This window comes from Hirundo rustica, chromosome 6 (assembly GCF_015227805.2).
Source record: "Hirundo rustica isolate bHirRus1 chromosome 6, bHirRus1.pri.v3, whole genome shotgun sequence".
Classification (NCBI taxonomy): Eukaryota; Metazoa; Chordata; class Aves; order Passeriformes; family Hirundinidae; genus Hirundo; species Hirundo rustica.
This window is the reverse complement of record NC_053455.1, coordinates 58,997,351-59,021,348: the sequence shown is the minus strand read 5'-3', so window position 1 is coordinate 59,021,348 and position 23,998 is coordinate 58,997,351. Positions and strand designations below refer to the sequence as shown.

At 52.6% G+C, this 23,998-nt stretch overlaps 1 protein-coding gene across 2 annotated transcripts in view; it reads right to left on the bottom strand.

Moving 5' to 3' along the window:
* Positions 1-427: 427 nt before the first annotated feature.
* BAHD1 (bromo adjacent homology domain containing 1) overlaps positions 428-23,998 on the bottom strand; it is a 34,660-nt gene continuing 11,089 nt past the window's right edge. For both annotated transcript variants that reach the window (XM_040066318.2, XM_040066317.2), the window contains exons 2-7: positions 14,039-15,682; positions 10,594-10,955; positions 8,870-9,029; positions 7,812-7,888; positions 5,746-5,837; positions 428-3,555 (exon numbers count right to left, since the gene is read on the bottom strand). In XM_040066318.2, the coding sequence (XP_039922252.1) occupies positions 3,366-3,555; positions 5,746-5,837; positions 7,812-7,888; positions 8,870-9,029; positions 10,594-10,955; positions 14,039-15,665 (2,508 nt within the window). In that variant the 5' untranslated portion in view covers positions 15,666-15,682 and the 3' untranslated portion in view covers positions 428-3,365. The remainder of the gene's footprint in view (positions 3,556-5,745; positions 5,838-7,811; positions 7,889-8,869; positions 9,030-10,593; positions 10,956-14,038; positions 15,683-23,998) is intronic.

Below are 23,998 nucleotides of genomic sequence, written 5' to 3'. Positions count from 1 at the left end.
CTGTGTAGGTGGCTCGGATATTAGACCTGTCCTCAGGGTGTGCGTGGCACTTGCTGCCGTGGGACACTCAGGCAGCAGAAGCCGGTGAAGGCAGAGCTCCAAGTGAGACACTTTTCCAAAGCAACATTCCCAAATGCTTCCTCCAGGGCTCCTAACGCCTAGCTAAGATCTGCCACCACCCCTGGCCTGCCTGAACAGCAGAGACTCAAATATCCACTGGCAGCACCCGTCAAGAGCAGGCTGGAGAAAAGTCACTCAGTCCCTGCCTATCCTGTTGCCACTTGCTCCATTCCCATGGAAAACCCAACCGATCGCTCATCCCGCGACCCTGAGCACCTACAACTGCTCCCAAGCACTCCTAACTCCTGCAGCCACCAGGTCCAGTTGGGAAGTTCATGCAGGGATGGGAAGAACAGTCCAGCACTGGTTTGTTTTCTAAATCAATACGATTTTTCAAATTTATTTTTTAAGAATTACTTCTAATATATCTTTCTCACAGAAGGAGGGAATAGGGAATGTTCTCATTCCATCTGTAAACAATGAAATACAGATCTGGGAAACCAGGGAAGAGACACAAAAAAGTGCATTTTACAAAATTATCAACTAAAATATATTTTACATGTATTACGCTTCGATTTAAATTCTACCGACTGCATTTTTCAGTTTCAAAAAATATTTCCATATCTAATAGATTAAAAAAGCAGGAAATCTTTTCATTAGGGATAAGACATTTCAGTTCATTTACATGCTGTTTGCACAACAGCATCAGCAACCACGTGAACCTCAATGTTCATGGCCTGAAGCAGATTCAACACGAGAAGAGTCACGTTTGTCCTCTCCAGAGCTGGACCGGAGCCCGTTATGGAGCCAGGGCAAGGATAACTTCCCTGCTACCCGGAGAGGAGCCAGGATAAGGTGGGAGCAGGGGGAGAGGGGGCAGAAGGAGGAATTTCGGTGAGTTACTGCTGTTCCAAGGCTGGGTCTCACACCTGGGCCCGGCTGCAGCAGTGCTCAGGCTCACCTGGCCGGTGGGTCTTGCAGCATTCCACGTCCAAAGCACTGCCAGGGAGAAATGGCCACAGCAGCTCTCCTGCTTCAGGTTCAAGGGGCAAAGGAGTCTCCACGAAGCCAAACACGTGGATTTAGGGCTTCCCATCACCTTCCACCCACTGTGAAGTGCGCAGCTGCTGCGCTCCCCCCCGTGGCCGGGCAGCTGCCGTTCCCTCCGTGTCACGGGCAGGAGCAGCTCCACCTCTCCAGCTAGAGGGGAAAACCACTTCATATCCTCCCCCAGAAGCATCAGAGACCACCTTCTCCAGTGCCTCCTTGCACCCCTTCACCCGAGTGACCCCGAAGTGCCACCACTTCCCACGCCAGCACAGCCCCACCGTGTCATTCCAAGAGACCCGCAGTGCCAAGCGAATTGTTCAGGAGAGACCTGGGCAATCCCTTTGACACCAGCAGTATCTTGAGGTATAAGTGAGAGAAGATGCTTCACCTGACAAATTCTCGCTCGCACACCTGCGATCCCCCCTTCTTGGAGCTGGGTGTTCTCCCGGGGCTATGCGGGTGGGAATGAACAGGAATTTTCCAGCAGGAATCATCCACCAGCTGCAGGGAGATGCCCGCCTGCTGCGGCGGGTGCCAGACCTTGTCATCCCCTCGAGCCATCGCCTCCGGACACGTTCCCCTCTTTGGTATGCAGAGCAAATCTCTGGAGAACTCCTGCGTGCCTGAACTATTCCAGGTAAGGAATTGGATGCCGTGGGTTTTCTCTCCAGGCCGGGCAGGCGTGCGGCCAACGGAGCAAGGTGACAAGCCCTGTGTCCCCAGGGAGTACGGGGGATGCTGCTCCCACTGATAATATATTAAAGCAGCATGGACACTTCCACCACGGACACACCAGTTCAGAAGCCCCGAAAGACTGGGAAAACGCAGATCCCCTGGTTTCAGCGAGTGGCTCCAGCCAGCAGGAACGTGGGTGGCACGGGGTCGGTTCTGCTGTACGTTAGTGCAATCTCAGGCTGGGCTCCCAGCCTGGTGCAGTGACTCCCCAGGATGTGACACTGTCCTTTGGTTTGCTAACTCCAAGTTAGCGTTGAGATAAGCTAAGGTCTGTCTGGGATCTGTACAGGTAAGGCAAGAGGCAGGACCTGCGGGGCTCGCACGGTCCATGCGAACTTCTCCCGATGCTCAGGTCCTTTCAGGAGCCACAAAACCACTTTGGTGAGCTTGCTCGGACACCGGGATGAGTTTGGAGGGGGAGAGGCTGCTGATGGCTTCAACAGCTCTCCCAGGATCAGGACAGTCACATGGGGAAGGAATTTTAAAAAGCCAAAAACACGCAAGAAAAGGGTTTGCCAATTCCCCCTCCGGCTTCTTCCCACAGCAGACACAAGGGGATAAGCAGGGTCTGTAAACGACACTACAGGAAACAAACTGGGAAGAAAGAGAAAATCCAGAGCCCCCCGAGCCATCAGAGGAAGAGCAACACTCAGAAGAGAAGAGGAAACGCGGTTCTCCCCAGCGGAGCCCACTTTGTGAGCTCCAAGCTTCCAAGCGACGCGTGCCGGCGAGCGCTGGGCCTCGGGAATGGGGCACAGGATCCTGTGGGATTGATCGGGACACCTGGGACAGGACCAGCTCTAACCCTTCACTGGGGTGTGACACCTGGCACCTTGCCAGCTCCTTGCAGGCTCCAAGCCCCAGCCTAGGCGGTGAATCACGGAGCAGCGAGGTGAGGGGAGGGAAAAGACGAGGGAGAACGGGGATCGCCTCCTCCCCTGGTGGAGCAACGCCCATCCAAGCACGACACACAAGGCCACTCCGCACCCAGGCAGCTCCCAAAGGTGTATTTTGAAGAAGCTCTCACCGTGGGAATCCTCACAGTCTGTCCTGCGGGACCAAGGAGACTCTCCTGTGCTCTGCCAAGAACCGGGCTCGGTTCAGGGCCCGAGAACCACCGACTGTCCCAGCCAGACCCAACAAACACCGCGCTGACGCGTCCCTCCTGCACCTTCCCGCCGTTCCCCCGGCCACGGCTCTGCGTCGCTTCCTGGCTTTTATCCCCTGCAGACCCTCCCAAATAGATGCAGCTCTACATACATATATAGATATAGATTTACTTATGCAAATCCCTATATCTATATACATATATTTATTTTCTTTTTTTTTTTTTTACGTATATATTCTCATTTATGCTTTGAACGAAGTGCTGTGCTTTCAGCTGCTGCCTCCCTCCGCGGGCTCCTCCTCTCCCTGCACGCTCCCCAGTGCCAGGACGGGGCGCTGGGCGCTCCCCACCTGCAGCAGCACCAGGTGGGTGGGAGTGCACAGGGTGTCCCTGCTCCCAAGGCAGGGCTGTGCTACTGCGGGTTCTTCAGGATGCGCCCGTGCCTGAAGTCGTAGACGTGACGACAGAGGAAAACCAGCTCGGGGTCCGTGTCCTCGGGCACCTTGCGGTGCGGAGGGGTGGAGTACTCCTCCGAGGGAGGAACCATGATGGTTTTCCTGCCCGGGATCCCTTCGACTCGACGCTTTGCCAAGGCACAAAATCTGCAGAGCAATCACATCGGAAGAGTTATCAGAGGATCCCGGAACGCTTCGGGTTGGAAGGGACATTAAGGCTCATCCAGTCCCACCCCCTGCCACGGGCAGGAACCTTTCACTAGCCCACTAACCTTTCACTAGTTCCACCTTCCGCTAGCCCGGGTTGCTCCAAGTCCATCCTGCCTGGCCTTGGACCCTGCCAGGGATGGGGCAGCCACAGCTTCTCTGAGCCAGGGCCTCACCGCCCTCACAGGGACGAATTTATTCCTAATATCCCATCTATCCCTGCCCTATGGCAGTGTGAAGCCATTCCTCCTTGTCCTGGCACTCCAGGCCTTTGTAAACAGTCTTTCTCCATTTTTCCTGTAGGCTCCCTTGAGGTACTGGAAGGGGCAATTATGTCACTCCAAAGCCTTCACTTTTTCAGGATGAACAATCCCTATTCTCTCAGCCTTTCCTCGGAGGAGAGGTGCTCCATCCCTCTGATCAACCTGACGGCCTTCTGTGGACTCGCTCTAACAGCTCCGTGTCCTTCCTGTGCTGGGGACCACGAACTCATTCCCTCTCCTGCTGCCTGTGTCCTGCTGGGAGCCACAACTGCAGCTGCTGGAGGATAAGGGAAGGGAAGAATCATGGACAAAGCTTTGTTCAAAGGAACTCCTGCAGGAAGCAACACACAGGTTTGTATTTCCATGCTGGTGGACATCCTACAGCACCAAAGATGATAGCAATTAACCTTGTTTTTCCTGCTTTGGCCTCATTTTTGTTAATTAGCCCCTAATAAATGTTGATGCACCAATGTTTAAGAAAGCAAAACTTCAGGGAACATCTCTCAAAGGTGACCTGACCCACAAGAGCATGCAATAATTCCTGCCTGTTCCAGAAGACTGGGGTGTTAGAACGGAAAGGAACTGCTTTGAGCCGAAGCTCGGGGATGGGGGATTTTGTTTGGTTTGCTATTGTTGGGGTTAGGTTGGTATTTTTTTGTTTGTTTGGGGTTTTTGTTTTAGCATTCTCAAAGAAAGATCGAAATTCAGCTTCTAAGGAGTTTGTACACCAGTTTGCTTTAAGAAATTCCAAAAGCAGAGCCCTGGGTAAGGAGCAGGCTGAGGAGGAGGCCTCGGGCATCCCCTCCCTGGCAGGGCTGCACAGACCACGAGATGCACCCAGCAGAAACGAAGAGATTCAAAGCACTGGTTTGCATTAAGGGTCTGTGCTCATTCAATCCCTATTTTCCTTAAGCCCTGTGCACCCATCACAGGATGGCAGGCTGGAATATGGATGCTGGGAAGTTCTTACTGACAAAGCTGCAATTCAATCAGCAGGAGCTCAACTGTAACAGCCCGAGTCACTGCTCCAAGGGGTGCTGCTGCCAAAATCCCAGGATCTGGTGTCCAGCACGAACACTGGCACTTGTATCAGCAGGTTTTTGGGTAGTCTGGCACCTGTGTCCTACAAGGGAGGGATATATGGGATCTCTTCCTAGCTCACTTAGTTTTTATCTCCAAGTTCCATGTGTTCCTGCACACCTGCTCCTGTCTTTCTTGAAACCACGTGCAGTGGTCATACAAGCATCAACATCTGGGAGTCCCTTGAGAGGAGCACAAGTGGATGGGGAAGGGTCTGGAGCACCAGGAGCGGCTGAGGAAGCTCAGCCTGGAGAAAAGGAGGCTCAGGGGGGACCTTGTGGCTCTGCACAGCTCCCTGACAGGAGAGTGCAGCCAGAGGCTGTCAGGCTCTGCTGCCAGGGGACATGGGACAGGCTGAGAGGAAGCAGCCTCAAGTTGCACCAGGGAAGGTGTAGGTTGGATATTGGGAAAATTCCTTCAGGGAAAGGGTGGTCAGGCCTTGGAACAGGCTGTGCCGGAGCCCTCACCCCTGGAGGGATTTAAAAGCCCTGTGGATGTGGCACTTGGGGACATGGGTCCGTGGTGGCCTTGGCATGTCCAGGGGAAGAGCTGGATTCAGTGCTCTTAAGGGTCTTTTCCAACCCAAACGATTCCATGATCCAATACAATCCACGGATCTGCAGCGGGAGAAGCCCCCGGCCTGCAGCAGAGCAGTCACCACCCCAGCTCCAGCCACACCACAGCCCGCAGGGCTGGGACAGCCGGGCTGGCTGGGAAGGGGCAGGGTGAGAGAGGCTGGAGGCAGGGCGAGGTTTGGGAAGCGCAGCAGGTTCAGAGCTCCACCTACCTGCAGTACTCCGCGAAGGTCAGCACGTAGCACTTCTCCTCGATGCAGGCCACGCTGTTCTCGTCCTGGTGCCGCGACGCAAAGATCTCATTCTGTGCGAGCAGGGGAGGGGACAGGTCACCCAGCCGGCCCCGGGAGGCACGGCCAGCTGCACACCCTCACCCACGCCGAGAGGGAAGGGCGAGCTCTGCACCTTCACCCACGCCCTTCGCGTGGAGTCACCAAAGCCTGCCCGCCGTGAACGCGCCACGTGCTCCGTGCGCCACATTTTTATCCAGCAACAGTGAGCAAAGCGCTGACTCTCCCACCACTTCACCCGGCACACTGGGTGAGACCGAGTGCCCCAACCTCACGTGAATCTTCTTCAGCAGCACAAGGCCGTGGCTGGCTGCACCCCTCGGTCTCCCCTTTCCTCCTGGATTCTCTAATCCATCTCTAGATCAAAACTTAAGGGAACCCTTCTCGTCCAATCACTTCTTCCTCCAAACTGAATTAAAAAGGCTGGCTTAGTGAGAGAAGTAGCAACAGCCTTTTTCAGAGTCATGGAATAGAATCCTGGAAGGATTTGGGTTGGTAGGGATCTTAAGGATTACCCCGTTCCACCCCCTGCCATGGCAGGGAGACCTTCCACTGTCCCAGGTTGTTTCAAGCCCCATCCAACCTGGCCTGGAACACATCCAAGGAGGAGCAGCCACAACCTCTATTGGCAAACTTCTATTCAATTTTTCCCAGAGTAATTTAGGGACTTGCCCTGGCTCTGCAGCAGGCAGCACTGGTTATACACAGGGTAACCCAGATGGAGCCACTGAGAAAAGTTTCAGGTATGGTTAGATCAGCAGAGTTGACCCCTGGGAACAAGGATGCCCTGCACAAGTCTGGGAGCAAAAGGAAAACTCACAAAAGGGTGAACATCTGTGGACAGGGTCGATCAGGGACACTGGGAGTGCCACACCTGCCTTCTGCACCTTGGGGTTCTGGCTTACTCCTTGAGTCAAAACTACCTTAGTCACGCTGGCAAGCCTGGCCCAGCCCTCAGCCCGAGCTCTCTCTTGTTTGAAGAATTGTGTAATTTAAGTGGGTTTGCAAAAACCTGGCTTAATTCCTCCTGGCATTTTCCCTGGACTGAAGTGCAACTGGATACACTCACCTTTCATTTATAAAGAGCCACATTTTGGTTCAGAAACTCACCTGTGCCCTGCAAGCAGGGCATTTACAATTCCCTGCCTGCTCCCGAGTCCTGCTCTCAAACCCTCCCTCCCTTTTTACTTAAAAAAGTAACAGAAATTAAGAAAGCACAATCTGTTTAAAACTGGGTTGAACACAGCAGTGAATTCTTCGCTCCCAGTTAAAACCAGCTTGTTCTGTCACCCAACACAAGCCCGTGCAAAGCAGAGCAAGGCGTGAAGTCACAGTGATTCACAGGTTTTTTTCTTTATAAAGCAACTTCATTATCCTGGCACAGCATCCTCGAGTCAGACTTTAGTTCTCATCATAAATCTATGCAGGGCAAGGATGATGCATCCACGTTTCTGTACTAAACTAACACGTTTTTGGAGTTTAAGAAGCAGATTAAGGGGTTTATTAAAAGGCAGCACATGACACAGGCACTCCAGTTTCCTGCAGAAATGGCAGCAGGAGCTTTTGCATCAGGCTCTGCAGTTCTGTAGGAATTAGAACTTGCTTTTGGAAAGGTGTCTGATCTTGATTCGGTATAAACTTATTCTTCCTTACTCTTAAGGTAACAGTCAAAATTACTTTTCACTTAATACGTGGAATTTTCTCAGATTAACGGGAGAAACACCAACACTCAGCAGTTTCTGTCAGAGCCTCCATGTGAGGAACTCAGCAGCTTTCGTAAGAGCCCAGAGTTTCTCCGCAGGACAATAAATCTGGGGGAAAAGCCCAGCTCTATATAGGACACCACGGCTCAGCACATCCGGCAGCACCTGCGTCACGGCCAAGCGCGCTCTGCTGCTCTCCCAGGAATTCAGGGAGGTGTTGGGACAGTCCCCTCTCCCTGCAGGAGCACCGACAGCCCGGGATGCCCTGCCCCGATCCCGGCTCACCTGGTGCATGCTGGGGTTGCGGCCTCCCTGAGTGTGCTCCGGTCTGTAATACCACAGGAGGCTCATCATCAGCTCTCCTGCAACAGCACGGATTAAAACAAGTCAAGCCTCAGCTTTCTCCCAGTGTTTTCCCACTCATTCCCAGCCCCCTCCTGCTGCTCCATCCCCTTCCTTCCCACAGCGCTCACGGAGAGGCGGCTGTGGCTGGTAAATATTTCATGCTGAACTAGGTGTCCCTTTGTTACAGCAAGAAGCTGCATGGAGTCGGTCATGTTGCTTTTCCACTATACCCTCGCCTCCTTCTACTCAGGTTACAACATCCCAAGGAAGTCAGGCACAAAAAAGCTCCCCAAAGATTCAAAAATCCCAAGTTTCTACTTGAAAAAAGAATCGATCCAGGACACAAGCTGGAAAAGATGCTCGTCCAAAGGTGGGAGCTTGCAGTGTTGATTCCCAGGTTCAGGGCAGAATTGCTGCTGCACTGACACAACCACAGTGGGCCTCACCACACCTCAATTTACGTCCTTTACGCAGAATTCTTGGGGTTTCCTCTCCCCCCTTTTAAGCACGACCTCTACTTCAAAGCGCTTGGCTCAGCATCCTCGGCTCAGGGATTGCCGGTCAGACGCCGTATCTCACCAGAGTCCCCACAGCTCCCATCCCCAGCTCTGCCGGGGTCCATCAGAGCTGCTGCAGAAGAGCCCTGTTCCCACCAGCTCCCAGACCAGATGTTGGATTGGAGCAAACAGCGGCTCCCCCGATGTCTGAGTAATGAAATAATACGGGAGAGGGCCGCTAAGACGGGCACTTGGCAAACACGACGTGCTTTCACATCCAGGAAGATTTCCATTTATCAGCCCCAGACGAGCGATTAAGGAGCATTGCAGTTCCTGGAACAATCCAAACGGAAGCCACCGGCGCTAATCTCCTCTCCATCACCCTGGTACCCAAAGCAGCCTGCAGCTCTGCCAAGATTCATCCCTTTATCCCTTCCCCGCTTCCAGCCGGCTCTGCCGAGCGCACACACGCAAACACGCAACACCCTCCTGGCACAGTACCTGTCTTGGGGTCCTCCCAGAGTGCGGAGATCTTGGCCACGTAGGGCATGGATTTCTTGCGGGGCCCCGATTTGAGGAGCACGGTGTCCCGCACCCGGATGATCTCCCCGTCCCTCTCCACAGCCTGGTAGCTCTTGCGCACGGCCGGCTCCGGCTCGTTCTGCACGTGCAGGAACCAGAACAAACCCCGGTCAACAGGAAAAAAGGTTCAGGCTTCGTGGTTCTCCCCCAGAGCGCTGGCAGTGAGGGGCAGCTCACCAGGGGGACAGCACAGCTCACAAAAGCCCTAATTGCTGGAATTAACACTCTTATTTCAAATTAAAATGCGCTCGCTCCTTCCATTCTGCACCCTTTCCACCCTTCCACCGGCCCACCTGGAGGCCTGCTTTTCCTTCCCATTCAAAGGCACTGAAAACTAGGAGCGTTTAGAACGTTTCTCTGATACAAACATGTTAAAAAACCAATAAAACATGAAATATTTGACATAAGCAGGGCAGGGAGTGGCAGGGAGGCCGTAGCACAAAGCTTCCCTTGGCAGGACTGCCAATGATTCTTTTGTATCCCCTGACAGTACGAAATAATCACTTTTGGGACTACGAACCGGAGGTTTTTAGTTTGCTTTTGCTCTGAGCTTCATTTCAGAACGCTTGAGCAGGATGGTTTAACCTCCTGCCAGATCTCCCAGGCAGGATTGGAAGCGTCTTAAGGAAATTAAAGCCTCCTCACTGCTCCTTTGGGGTGTCACAGCCCGAGGGATGGATGCACGAGGCCAGCCCTTGGCCTTGACAGGTTTCATTCTGACACAGTCCCTGGACACAGCTCCAAAGGCTAAAGCTCCAAAACCTGCCCTGGCTGCTGCTCTCAGCAGCCCAAGGTTGTGCCACCACACCAAGCAGCAGCACAGATCCTGCCTGGACCACGGCCCTCCCTCCTCCTGACATCTACTGCACATCAGTGCCTTGTCCCACCTTCCCAGACACCACGTGGGGCCCATTTCAAGCTCTCATGCTTTAATAAGATGAAGGATATTGCCTTCCCTTGCAACTGAAGTGGACTTGACTGGAGCTAATTGAATTCTCTGGCAGGAAATCTCTCATCTTACAGGAACCAGTCTCTGCCCCCGAACGCAACAAATGGGAAAGTACAGATAGGAAATCCCTGGAGGAGCAACTGGCTGTGCCACCACGCAAGTTACAAGGAAGGGGATTCGGGGTGCTAGGAAAATTCCATCTGGGAGCCAGTGTACTGTCTCAGTTCCTCTGTGCTCTGGGAGATCCGTGGGGCTACAGACACTGTAAGTGAGAGCCACCTTAGGAGAGCTGCCTCTGGACCTGCCCCGTACAACTGAGGCTACAACAACCCTCAGCTTCTCGGACGGGTTTGCCCTACCCAGGAGAAAGCAGCTGGAGGATGATCCCTGTAGGACGGACTCCCACGTGCCTCAGGTGCCACCCTTGCACATGCCAGAGCTGGGAGGATCCGTCACCCTTCAGCTGAGGCCAGCACAGGAGCAGCAGGTTCTCCTCCCCTCCCAAACCACACCGTGCAAGGTAACGCCAGGGAACCCAGGGAACAGAGCCAGCAGCGCCTCCGCTCCCGTCGGAGCTTCCAGCCAGCGCCTAGTGACCACCTCCAGCTGGAGGCGAGCCCCAGAACTCCCAAACCTTCACGTCTGGAGCACGCAGGCAGCTGTCCGTGCCCAGCCCCAGCACCCAGACACCTACCACGACGTAGACGGCCTTCTCGCAGGCCGTGCCCACGGGGATCCAGCCGTTGGTGGCCCTGCGCCGGCTGATCCGCTGCTGCTTGGGGTGGGAATGGCCCCCGGCCGCTTTGCTGTTGGAGGCGTGCAGGCAGCCCGGAGTATTGCGCAGCCCGGACTTGGAGCCGCTGGGAGGCTTGGAGCTCTGAGGACATTCTCGGGCCATGGTCTGAGGGTCAGAGTTGGGGGTCTGCAGGTGAGGAACGGGCTCCGCAGCCGGCGGCACGCTGGGCACAGGACATCCTGAGAGCGGGTGGGCAGGCGACGCGGGGTGTCCTGCCACCGGGATTGTGAGGTTCAGCTGGTCCAGAGACTTGCAGCCTTCTAAGGGAAGGGAAGAAACGAGTCACGGATCTCATCCAGAATGCAAAGCGAGCGCGCAGCCGGGACCGTCCCGCACCGCGGCCGCTTTTCCCCGAAATCCCCTTTATTGCATTAGAGCTGCAAAGACTCTCCAGGCTGTAATTTCGGTTTGCACTGTCGCTGGGTTGCAAAAGCAAAGCCATTTCCGAGCCTGCGTGTTCCAGTGCTCCACACACTGCACCACAACAAACCCATCTGAATCCCAAGCGATGCCAGCCGGGGATACACACGAGGCTGGCCAGCGTCCAAAGCAGTTCCAGCCTGTCAATATGCATAAAGGAAATAAAAAGGCTTATGGAAACAATGGGAAGGATTAAATCACGCTGCCGAAAGCGGCCAGCTTCTTTCAAAAAGCCAAATTCTACTAATCAGGGAAAATTGAGAAGGTTCTCCAAATTAAGTCCAGAAAGATGAAACAAGGTGGAACACGACCACAAGATGCTGCACCCTCAGCAAAACCGCGTCCCTGCAGCAGAGACGGGAACCTCAGCAGGTTGGAATTTGGCTGACGCTGCCTCTCAGAGCATCCCAGAAATTCCTTGCTCTGCTCAGGAGTCACAAACAAGCCCCAACCCAGGCCAAGGCCAATGGAAGAACCAGTTGTAATTACGCCCTATCAGCGGGAAAAGAGCTCCCGGACCAATACATGAGCACCCTTGCTCTCTAAACCTGAGACTGTGCTTTTTGGGGTGACCAAAGCTCCAGTCAGGCTCCAGGAGACGCCTCAGACCAGAGCTTACAAATCTGAAGGGAAAATTCCATCCAAAGCCACACAGCTCCAGCCAAAGAACTTCTGGGACCCCTCACAGAGACGGGAAGTTATTCATTCCTGCCTCCCCACTTTACCCTCCCAAAGGGCTGCAGCCAAGCCACTGCGGAGCTGTGAGTGCAAGGGATGCCACAGATCATCCTCAAATGATCCTCATCCTCACGGATCATCATCTCAAATCAAGAAAATCAACCCCCAGTAGCAAAGGCCACAGGAACCCCCAAGAGTGCGAGGACATCAGGATGCAGGCACAGGACACATGACGCAAGGAATCTCCTCTCGGGTATTTTTGCTAACAAAAGCAGCTTTTAAGCTCCAGCTAGAGCAGGATGAAGCTTCAAAAAAATCTCTACTGAACGTCAGGGCCCTGGTGCAGAGCTGCTCTCGGTGGCACCCCTGGGACTCCTTCCCTGGTCACACGCAGCCTTCCGGCCTCTCCGACGGCACGGGCACTAAAGCAGCTCTCAAAACTTTTTCCAGCTCCTTTCCACCGCTCTGCTTCCACACTGCCCAACCATAGCCCAAGATCACAGCCCAGTCCCCGGGGATTTGTACCACACAGACACCGGCATTTCCATGCAAAAACACCCGGAAGACACCAAATCGGACAGACGTAACACACAGCATTCGGCACGTCCCTCTCTGATGGGAGCCTGCTGATTGCAGCCCAAGTGCTTCTTCAGTTCACTAAAATGCCCCACTCCAGGGAAGGAAAATATTGCAGAGGTGCATAATTATATAAAAAAATCAATCCTTAAGCCTAAGGCACCGTCAATATTCTGTAAGACCTCCTTATATGCCTCAATCCACAAACCAAAATCTCAATGATCCCGGTGTTATAGGTTTTTAAACCCATGTTGCTCCCAGGAAGGAAATCACAGCAAGGGAGATCTCAGTAGCGAGGTGACGCACTAGCAAATGCCCACTCCTGGAACTGCTGCTGCCCTTGCCAGCACCAGGGAGAATCACTGAATCCACGGGGAGGGCTGAGCTCTGGAAAATACTCCGCTTGCACTGCCTGCATCCTTCTGGCTGCACAAAATCAGAGGCACCAGCGCGCAAAACCCGAGGAACAAAGTCGGCTGGTATGACCTCGGGGCACTGCACAGAAACTGTCAGGCACGAACACACTGCTGAGCTGGTTGTCTTGTGAGCACTCCGCCTTCAAGAGCTCTGAAGCCACCAGCGAGCTCTGTCTGGCTGCTGCCATAGGAAGCAGCACCATGACAGCGGGGATATTTTGGGAGAACAGAAATTACGCTTCAACCAAACCCTCCTGAGTTCCAGCAGCTTCCTACAACGGAAGATGACAAAGCCTCGCTTGAACCAAAACTCCATCCACCTACCTGAAAATCTGTTCTCAGCGGGTAAGTCATGCCAGCTCTTGGCTGGAACACGTGGTTAGTGGAAAGATCCCACGCTGGCACTCCCAGCAGCTGGAGGGCAGCCTCCTCTACAGACCGACTTTGAGGCACTGTCCAGCCTGATGGCTTTACACACAGTACTGGTATCCGATAACCCCCACACAGCGCTCCACTTCTAAATATTTAAAAAGGTATTTTTCAATGGCAGAGGCAAAGCTCCCAGATAAAGCAGGAAGTCTGAAAAGCAGGCGGGGACAGAGGAGAGCCAGGCAGGCAACGACGCTTCCACAGCCCCTCACCCCTCCTCATTCCAGTGCGTCATTGTCAGACACGGAGAGAGCAAAGACGGGATCGAGAATTCCCAAACCACAGTGAAACTCCCTGTGCAGCCCTGCCGGCTCTGACCGATCCACGGAATCCAAAACGCCTGCAGCCCCCAGCTGGCACCACGAGGGTCTAACAGCAGAGGCAACGCCTGCTTCTCCGCAGGCTCTGTGAGGATGCCTCAGCCTCCAGAGCGAGGTTTTGGGATGGGAGGAGTAACTCATCCTGGTGTGCTCCCGGCCCTCCGCTCGGAGCGGCACAGCGGGATGGCGTGCAGGAACTGAACCCCGCTCGTTTTACACAGATCAAAGCTCAGCCCGAGCTCCAGAGCGACAAGCCGTGAGTCAACTTCTCTCTCTGCCCAAATCCTTTCACCGATTCCCCGCTTTCCACACCAACAAGATCTTTCAGCGGGGAAAAACCCTCCAGGCTAAAAACAAGGGAAGGGGGAGGTGGAAGGTGGATCCCTTCCAAGCCGCAATGAGAACTGCTAGCGGAGGCAACCAGCCTCCAGGGAAAGCAGGCACCTCACCGAGCCACCCTCTTCTCCCAGGCCGGCCGGGATTTGCGTGCACTTTGCACCTTACCTGCTGCAAAAGGCATTTTGTAGGGGTAGCTGCTCCGTCCGGCGTGCACGCTGCCGATCCTGCCCTCCGGCACGTGCACCACGCCGCAGACGCTGTAGCTGCTCACGGCCGCTCCCTCCCCGCAGCAGTACGGAGAGCTGCACCAGTGCAGGGGCTGGAAGTGAGCGCCCGACGGCAAGGAACCGGAAGATACCAGGAGCCCCTCGCAGGTGGCGGCCTGCGACAGCTCGTCCTTGGGATAAACGGAGCAGGGGGAGTAGCCACTGTATCCGCTTTGGCCGTAATAAACGTAAAACCCGTTCAACGGAGTCAGATCTGAGGATTCATAGAGGCATCCACAATCCGCGTGATTCCCGGGCACAGGCAAGGGAGGGAACTGCTGCATGGGAAAGGAAGGCTGATGAAATTCCTGTTTGGGGGTTGGGGATTTCTCTCCGGGCCTTCCATACTCCGGCTTCATGGAAGCTTGTCCTCCCATGAGCAGAGGCAGTCTGTGGTAGAAGCCCTCCGTGCTGGCGTAGGAGCCAGACAGCGACTCGTAGGGGACGGGCTCTGTTGTCCCATAGAGCCTGGAAGAGTCCCGCTGCTCCCCTTTCCCAAACGTGCCCAGGGTCTGGCCTTGCCAGCCGTGCTGCCCATCCATTTTTAAGCTAGCCACCTCCTTCTTGGATTTGACACAGTTCTTCCGACCGGCTTTGGCCCATTTGAGCGTAGATTTCGAACAGTGGTTCTCGGACTTGCCCTCCCCGTCTGATTTATTCCTCTGTTTCAGGGGCTGGTCTTTCTCGTGGGTCAGCTTCAGGAAGGCCACGGCGTTCAGGCTGGCCAGTCTCTTTGGGGTGGGATGGTAGGAGACGGCCCCATCCTCCCTCTTTGCCCCATCATCAAAGACCTCGTCCAGCGAATGCTCGCAGCTATTGCATTTCTGACTGGGCTCGTGCCGGTTCTTTCCCTTCCCTGCTTTCACAGCCGGTTTTTCCAGGGCAGGCCAGTTGTCACCGGCTTTGCACTGCAAGCCCTTGAGGGTACAGTCCCCAGCAGCCTTCCCCGAGTCCCTGCGGAAGCGCCTGCCGGATAACGAGCCATCGTCCCGTTCGAACAGCAGGTTGTTCACTGCCTCAGCGTTCAGCGAGGCCAGCCGGCGCTTCCTGGGCTCCGAGGGAGCAGGATCAAAGTCCTGCTCCGGCCCGGGATAAGTTACCGCGCACTTCTCCCCGGATGACTCACTCTTGCTCGCTCCCACAGGCTGAACTTGTTCCGAGAACAAAGCAGATCCCAAACCCTCAACCCAGCTGGGAAGGTGCTTTTTTTTACAGCTCGGGGTCTGCTTGGACAGAGAGCCGGCCACATCCTCCAGCCTGGTGAGGAGCACCTTGCAGGTCTTTTTGCTCACCGAGGGGAGCAGCCGCCTCCTCAGCGGGTACGTCTTTCGCACTTCGCGCAAACTCTTGCTTTTGTTACTCCCTACAAAACCACTGGGACAGTTTGGAGCCTCCGAGGCATCTCCGTCCCGCTGCTCTGCGTTGGCCCTGTCCATCCTCCTGCTGCCTGTTGGCGACGAGGCCTGGCCAGCAGAACCAGCTGGATGTTTCACAAGGAAAAGCTGTTTTTTCCGGGCATGCGTCATAGGATCAATGTCCAATCCTGGGAACGAACGGGAGAAAACATCTATTAATATCGCTGAGAGGGTCCCGTCTCCTCACAAAGCACCGACTGCCAATTAGGAAATATTTGGGGAAGCTTGTTTCTATACAGCAGAGTCTATTTGGGTGATGGCCAGTTAAGCCAATTAAGAGACAGGATGCAATTAGATGTGGTTTAATATTAAGCCGTGGAACACGACGGTAATTAAGAGCAAGGTGGTGATGGCAAATGCCACAGCAGCTGGGGGAAGCTGGGTCCGGACAGAGGGCTGTTCACCCAGCTCCCTCTTCCACTCATCCTGTTCCTAGCACCTTACAAACGCCCATCAAATCTCCAAAATCTGAAGGCTGGTGCAGGGCACAGAGCAGAAATAACCCTCGGTCTGTGACTGCCTGCCTGCGTGTTGATACAGGCAGGCTCTTCCAGTATCATTTTCTGAGACAATTAGGCAAAAGAAAAACAAAAAGTCCACCTACTCAGGTGAAAAGAAAACTTGGGCTATTAAGCAGAGACCTGCCAACATTAATAAATTAAATGCATGCAAATCCCTGTTGCAGGTTGGAACCTGGCTGCCCGCTGCTCCTGTCATTCCCTGTAGTTGCGCTTTATAAAAGTTGTGGGCACTGAGCACCAAATCGCCATGGGCAGGGAGGCCCTAAAGATACATTCACGGCAGGAAAAAGCAGCCCGGGCTTCCCGAGTTATCCAGCCGCCAATTCGTAATTAAGGAATTCTGCAGTCTGAAGGAGCCCACGTTAGCATAAGAAGCTGTAGGTCCAAGGCTGAGGCAGGACATGGCTGGGTGATACCACCCCACAGACGTTAAAAATGTCAGTGTAAGCGAGTGATAGTGGAATCCATTTAATGAACTCTGTCTCTGAGCATCAGAAACAGCAGCAAATGACAATTACTTTCATCCAATTGTATTTACAAAATAGTCAAATTCCATTCACTGGCAGCAAAGAGCTGATCTTTATATCAGCATCCACCTCGGATGTGTTTGCTCTTCCCTGCAATCAGCATTCAGGCTGTAACTCCCCTCAATTGACACTGGTCTGCCACTTTTGAGGCTTTTAATTAAAGCTCCTACTGCTTTGGCAGTGATTAGAACAAAGCTCCCGAATTACAAGAACTGTTCATTTGATATGGTTTAATCAAGCTGATAATTAGATTATCTATTTGAAATAAGCCCGATGTGTTTTAATTGCCTTACTTATATATGCATTAACTAAGGGAAAGTCAGGAATTGAAACCCGCTGGGGTTTGCACGGTGCTTTTCTACATGTCGTGCTTTCGGCAATGTGTTTTGGGGTGACCGAGTTCCTCCACCCGGTTAAACAGGGTACATATCCCATGGCTGGTGCCCCAGGAGGAGAGCTTGGTGGGGAACAAACACTTATATGTGTCCACACTTTTCTGATTGGGAAATCAGGCCCTGGGAATTAGGAGGATCAAGTCAAACGGAATTTCCTCCGAAATTGAATTCTTCTCGCACAAGAGGTTAAACTGCCCACATGCAACCTCTGGTGACTGGAAGAGGACTGCAGTTTTAAAAAATGGATCAGGCAGAGCAGGATTTGGCAGAGGCAGAACAGGTATCCTGCAGAACATGCCCTGGGGAGGAGAACTCTTCCCAGGCTATATGGACCAGTGGTTTCCCTGCAACTTTCATCCTGTTTTCTACTGTCCCTACTGAGAGACCGAGCCACTGGCAGAGATGAAAATCCCCAAATAAATTATAATTAAATCATTTCCCTGTGAGGGTGGTGAAACCCTGGCACAGGGTGCCCAGAGAAGCTGTGGCTGCCCCACCCCTGGCAGGGTCCAAGACCAGGTTGGACGGGGTTTGGACCAACCTGGAACAGTGGAAAGGTGCCCCCGCCTATGGCAGGGGGTGGAACTGTTTGAGCTTTAAGATCCCTTCCAACCCAAACCATTCCAGGATTCTACGATTCACTGCCAGCACCTATGGCACAAAACCTACCCTTGGTATGCTGGACTACTCAGAGGTTTTTCCACACCTCTGCAATCACCTGCACCGCACGGATTTCTTTGTGAGGGGGATGCTCCTGCTCCCAGCTCACCTGGGATCCGGCAATCCCTCCTCTTCCCTCAGCACAACACAGAGACAGAGCTTTTGAACACAGCTCAAAACTCAGCCCTCTGACAGGCAAATGCATCATTCCTCAAAATCAGAGGCCTGCCGAGCTCCCTTCCAGCGAGTATTGTGCTCCTGCCAGCTGGGAAGGGAGAGTGGCAGAGCTCTTCATCCTCTCTCCACCTTTGTATTGCTTCACAAAGCACAGAAAAGCTGCCTGTGCCCTGAAGCCTCCAAGAAAGTGCAAGACAATGTGAAGAACTGAAAGTGAAGACACTTGAATCAGAACCACCCATTTACTGCTCGTGGCTGAGAAACTGCATTAACGGGGAGAAGACATTTGAGGTGCTGGAAATTCAAGTGCCAAGCGGCTCAGTCCATCCAGCTGCAGACAGAGCCCACCAAGCTTTTTTAGAACTAGTTGGAATTGCTGCCTCCTTATCATACAATCACAGAATGGTTTGGATTCCAACTCCCTGCCATGGGCAGGGACCCCTTCCACTGGCCCAAGTTGCTCCAAACCCTGTCCAACCTGGCCTTGAACGCTTCCAGGGATGGAACAGCCACAGCTTCTCTGGGCAACGCTCCTCTGGCAACTCCTTCCTCAAACCAGACTAGTTCCGAAAAACCATCCTGCCAGCTGCTGAACCCAAACCAGATCAGAATAAAGAAAAACTAAAACCACTTCTAGTTTCGTGCTAGGGTAAAACCATTACCCAGACAGCAAACTCAGGAGAGAGCTGATGCCTCATTAGCAGGAAAAGAAGCAAGTGTGATAACAGCTGCATGTTCTGTAATCATGCAGCTGCAGCATCTGTCTCTCCCTCTCCAGCACTTGATTGCAAGTGAAATTAGAAGAAACTAGTCTGGGACTATCCCTTCAAGCCCCATTTCCTCCCCAGAGCTTCACCGCGGAGACGCGCGCGTTCCAAGAGACGATGCCAAAAGCACAGAAATTAAAGCTTTTAAAGCTCCTAATCCATTTGGCACTTCAATAACACACAAAGAGTTACGGCAACACTGATCCCTCCCCTCCGCGCACGGCACCGCTCTGATGACTCTCAGCCCCATCTCCTTGAATCCTGTCGATTCGTTTCCATCGGAGCAGCTTATGCTGTGACAACAGCCCTACAACTGTGAGTATCTGGAGGATTGGCTCCTTCCTCCCTGCTGCTTTTGCAGGCGAGTAATTCCCAGTGCTCCAAGGAACGTGCTGCATGGAAGAAGCCTTGCAGGAGCTGTGGGAAATCCGGAAAAAATCACAGCAGCATCAGGTATCCCAGGCTGAGTTCCTTGAATGCCACGCGCGTCCCGGGAGTGGAAACATCGCCTCCCTCTCAACATTCAGAAAATCTGGAGCTGTCGGAAGCTGCAGTTTGTCTTCCCAGGGTCCAGTCCTGATTTTTCTCCTGAGACACACTGAAAGCTCCATCAGCCACATGCTCTGGAGGAAACTCTTTATGCAGAGCTCATTAGGCTGCAGCAAGGGCTGCTTTCTCTCACTCATCAGCATAGCTCTGACCATTGTGCCCGAGCAAGGTTAAATGGGATACTGGGAAGAAATTCTTCCCTGTGAGGGTGCTCAGGTTTGCCCAGAGAAGCTGTGGCTGCCCTATCCCAGGCAGTGCCCAAGGCCAGACTGGATGGGGCTTGGAGCAACCTGGAATAGTGGAAAGTGTCCCTTGCCATGGCAGGGGGCCGGATCTTTAAGGTCCCTTCCAATTCGAACCATTCCAGGATTCTGTGATTCACTGCCAGCAGCTCCTGAAAACCATGTGGACACACAGCCTCCAACGGTTCCCAAAAGGCTTATAAAAAAGGGATGTGGGGCAACTCTGGCACAGCCAAGAGGATCTCTGGGAGCTGTCCTGGACCAGGCTCTGCTTCACTCCCTGCTCCAACGCCCCGTTGCGAAAGCCTGCGTGCGCTCCAGCAGCCCGGCTGGGAGTTTCGCAGCCCGTGTGTGGCCGTGATAAATCACAGACAGCTGCAATGAGAGCCCGGGGCTTCACACCCCGAGTGTGTCCGAGAGCAGCGGCACAGGGAGCCAATCTGGCTGGGAGCAGGCCTGACCCACACTACCCGGAGCCAGTGCTGGGAACACCCCCGAGGAGCTCCCCGGATGATTCCTTGGGAAGGTCTGGCTCAGCCTTGGTTATCTGGTTTCAGATCTTGCCTAGTGGCAGTGCTCTGTCTGGGGAAGCCAAAATTACATTTCTCTGGCTGTTCTCACACTCTCCGCAGCCTCAGCAAGCAGCATTCTCAGGGAAGAGGAAAGGGGGAAAAAATAGGGGGAAAGAAGGGGGGGAGGAAGAAGAGAGAGATGAAAATAAATGGGTGAAAAAGTAGGGGAAAAGCGGGGACGAAATAAGGGGACAAGTGGGAAGACACCAGTGGAAGTGAACAACGTACAAGCGTGGGGGAGAGTCACAGGATATTTCCTCAAAATCAACAACAGGGCAGGTTGTTTGGATAATGAATGTGACTCCGGGAAAAGCACATTCCTTCTGGGAAAGGCACCACCGGCATTCCTTCACCTTTTACCGATGGTAAGAAGCTGTAACACTGTGTCACGCTGCCAGTGACAGGCTGCCACCGAGCAAAATAGGCAGGAAATGATGAAGTGAAAAACAAATGTGGGGACTGATAAGTGACTTCAGCGACTCCAGCATCAGGCACCAAACCCCGATCAAGTCTGGAACCCCGAAGCTTTGGGGTCCAGTACATATTTATATTAAAGCAAACCCCAAGTCTCTGAAAGCAAAGCCTCCACTCAACCCCCGTGATCAACACTGGCAAAACCACTTCCTACGACCTTGAAGAACTGCAGATTTCCACCCCAAGAGCTGTCATAAGCCTTTTGCTCGTGACCCCAACATAAAGCACCGTTGTTCTGTGTGTGTGTCTGTGGGAAGCTCCGGTGCCTCTTCTGTTCTTCAGAGCCTTCCAAATCCCACCGAAATTGGCTCAAGTGGGGCTGGAACTCGAGGGGCAATGGCACAGCCACAGTTTCATAGTGACTCTCTGCAGAAGAGGTGCAAAAGCTGTGCTTACCCACAGGCGAAGCTACCCTTGTCCCCCTCAAAAATCCAAACACACTCCCAAAGCCAGGAAAAACTGAAAGTGGAGACCAGGATTTGTTCCTGTGCCCTTAGTTTGCTCAGAGATGGATGACTACCTTCCTGCTCTCAAGAGGGGATGTATTTTCGTTGCCTTTCAACAAGTTAGGGAGGGATGCACCAGAAGGAGAAGGAAACTTGGAATTAATGGATTCTAGAGTGTGACCGAGCATATGGCAATTCCCAAACAGCATCCATCACTGGTGCTTCCCACAGGAGCCTCCCAGCTGTAGCAGCAGCACCAGCAACCCATGGAGAACCATGGATAAGCAGCCTTAAGCATGCCGCTGCAAGGAAAGTCCAGGCAGGGCAAAGGAATTCCCGGGCATTTGCAGGTAAGTACAAGGATGTGGGGGTGGAAATTGGACTGAGCTTGTCTCCAGGCTGACAATTTGATGGAAAGAGATGCTTTGACACTTGGAGTTTGCTGCATCTCTCTCCAGTGAACTAGTTACTGAGGTTTCCTTTTAACGAAGGCATTCAGAGTCTAGAAATCAGGCAAGAGAAACACGGGAAAGGATGGGAGATGCACACCAGACTGCCTGGAAAAACTGAAAGGCTGAAGCTTACACAGATATTGCAATCCTGAAATATCCCAGGGAACAGCAGCAGCAAGAAGGAAAGGGACCTTTTAAAAGAGCAGGTAGTGCCAGGATAAGGGGGGATGGCTTCCCACTGGCAGAGTGCAGGGTTAGACGGGATATTGGGAGGAAATTCTTCCCTGGGAGGGTGCTGAGGCCCCAGGACAGGCTGCCCAGGGAAGCCGTGGCTGCCCCATCCCTGGAAGTGTCCAAGGCCGGGCTGGACAGAGCTTGAAGCAACCTGGGATAGTGGAAGGTGTCCCTGGCTGTAGCAGGGTGTGGAATGAGATGATCCTTAAGGAACCTTCCAACCCTAGATTCATCCTGGGATTCTCTGACTCTATAAAATACCAGATCTATTAAGCATCGCCCATTTACACAGAATTGCCTGTTACAATTTTAAATAGGTTCTGTACAAAGCTGCCATACAAGGCTGCCATGTGACAGCTACGCCAACAACACCCTAAAACATGCCTATAAGTAGTTTGAGAAACCAAGTCAAAAATATTCCGGGACAGCTTTTTGCAGTCGTGTTTATAGAAGGAGCACAAGCTTTGCCAATCAAGGTTTAAAAAAAAAAAAAAAAATTAACCCACACAAGCCCTGCTCATCTGATTTTTCATATATGCAAAATGCAAACTTGATTCCTTTGTGGCAGAAGGCTGAGTCTGGTAAAGTATCAATCATATGTCACTTTGCTCAGATAGCTCTGGCACCCTTCCTGCTCCACGGACAAAACGGAATAACAAATTATTCCCAAGGCTTTATTTTGAAGAACAAGGTGTAAGGTTTTTTCCTACAGTAAATATTAAAGCTCTTCTATATATTACTATCACACCCTCCCATGACTGCTTTAGGAGCTTCCTTCAAGCTGCTGAGCTTAAATAATTCAAGCTGCGCCGTGATTCCGTGTACGACGCGTGCGGCTGCAAACTGCGCTGCCTGTGGGAATTTCGAGGGCAGGTGCATCCCTGCCAGCTCCTCTCCGTGTCGTGGAGCTGTTACTGCCACCCTGTCTCTGGATGCGGATTTCCCTTCTCCTCCCTCTGGTACGTCTGTCCCACAAAGGTCTCCATTCACTCTCTCCTGACTGGGAACTGGCAGCACGGCACTCTCAGGATCCAAAGACAACACATTCCTACTCGGCAAGTTCAAAACCGGCTTTAGGGGAGATAAAAGAAATGCAAGAAATTCAGGGAAGGGCAAGGCATTCCTTCAACAAATCCTTGGCACTATGGCTCCAGGTATGGACTCCAGGGATTATCATCTCCGAGGAGTGCAAAAGACAGCCCAAATTTGAAAATTTAACAGACATGCACACTTATCATCTCAAACTTACAGAATCTTTAGACCCAAGCAGGCAAAACAAAGCTCTGTTAAAGAACAAGTTCACGTAGCATTTTCGAGGATTCTTGTGTTCTGACTCATCTCCATCTGAAATACACTGACCAGAACCACCTCTTCAGACTAAGACTGCTGCCTGAATTATTTTCAGTTCTAGCGTAAGTACTTCAGACAGTATCACCTTGCATTTGGAAGTACCTTTTGTTTCTACACGGTTTGAGAAGTAGTAGCACGCCACTTCACCCTCAGTGAGGTTGCGAGTTGTCATACAGCAAAAACAGCTCTCTGGGATTTCCTTCATCAAAGGTTTTGATTCCTCTTTCTATTCAAAGCTTAACAGACATTTCAAAAGAAAACAGACTTTCTACTTCTTTATTCTCACTTTCTGATCATCACTTGAAACCCCACATGTGTTAACCCCACACGTTCCCAGCTGAGGACAAAGGCGACAGAGGATGAGCTACGCTGAGCATTTTTCCATTTGAAAGTTTCAATCCCAATCCAAAACTCAAGTCAAAGAAAGACTTTACAGAACTCTTGCATTCCCACTGCAATTCCAGGAACCAAACCCTCTCCTTCCCTGATGTGTTGTAAACCACAAACACTGAATGCTGAGCAGAGCTTAAATCTGGAGCCAGCTTTGCAGGATTTGAACTAGAATCAGAGAATCTAATTCTTCCCTGTGAGGGTGGTGAGGTCCTGGCACAGGCTGGTGGAAGGTGTCCCTGCCCATAGCAGGGGGTGGAAATGAATGGGCTTCAAAGTCCCTTCCCACCCAAAACATTCTGGCATTCCGTATATCATAGAATGGCTTGGGGACTTCTGGAATAAAAGTCCAGATGTGGCCTGAAAATACACAATTTCTTCTTTTTTTTTCCCCCTTCACAAAACACAGGACCAATCACCACCACAAATACAGGTGTACATTCACACATCTTCTGGTGACACCGTTTTAGCCAAGGCAGAACTGCCAAGCCTACCTAAGCCTGCTTTAAACCCTTCCTCCCTCTCATTAGTGCCAGAGACAGTATTTACAAATCAGGAACCCACACGGTAAGTGAAGAGGTTCCACTTAAAATTTCACAACTCAACTGGTTTCACGTATTAGGTCAGTCCGAGAAAGTGCAGCGCCACTGAATGGTGCTGCGACAGCTGATGCCTCCAAGGAGAACAA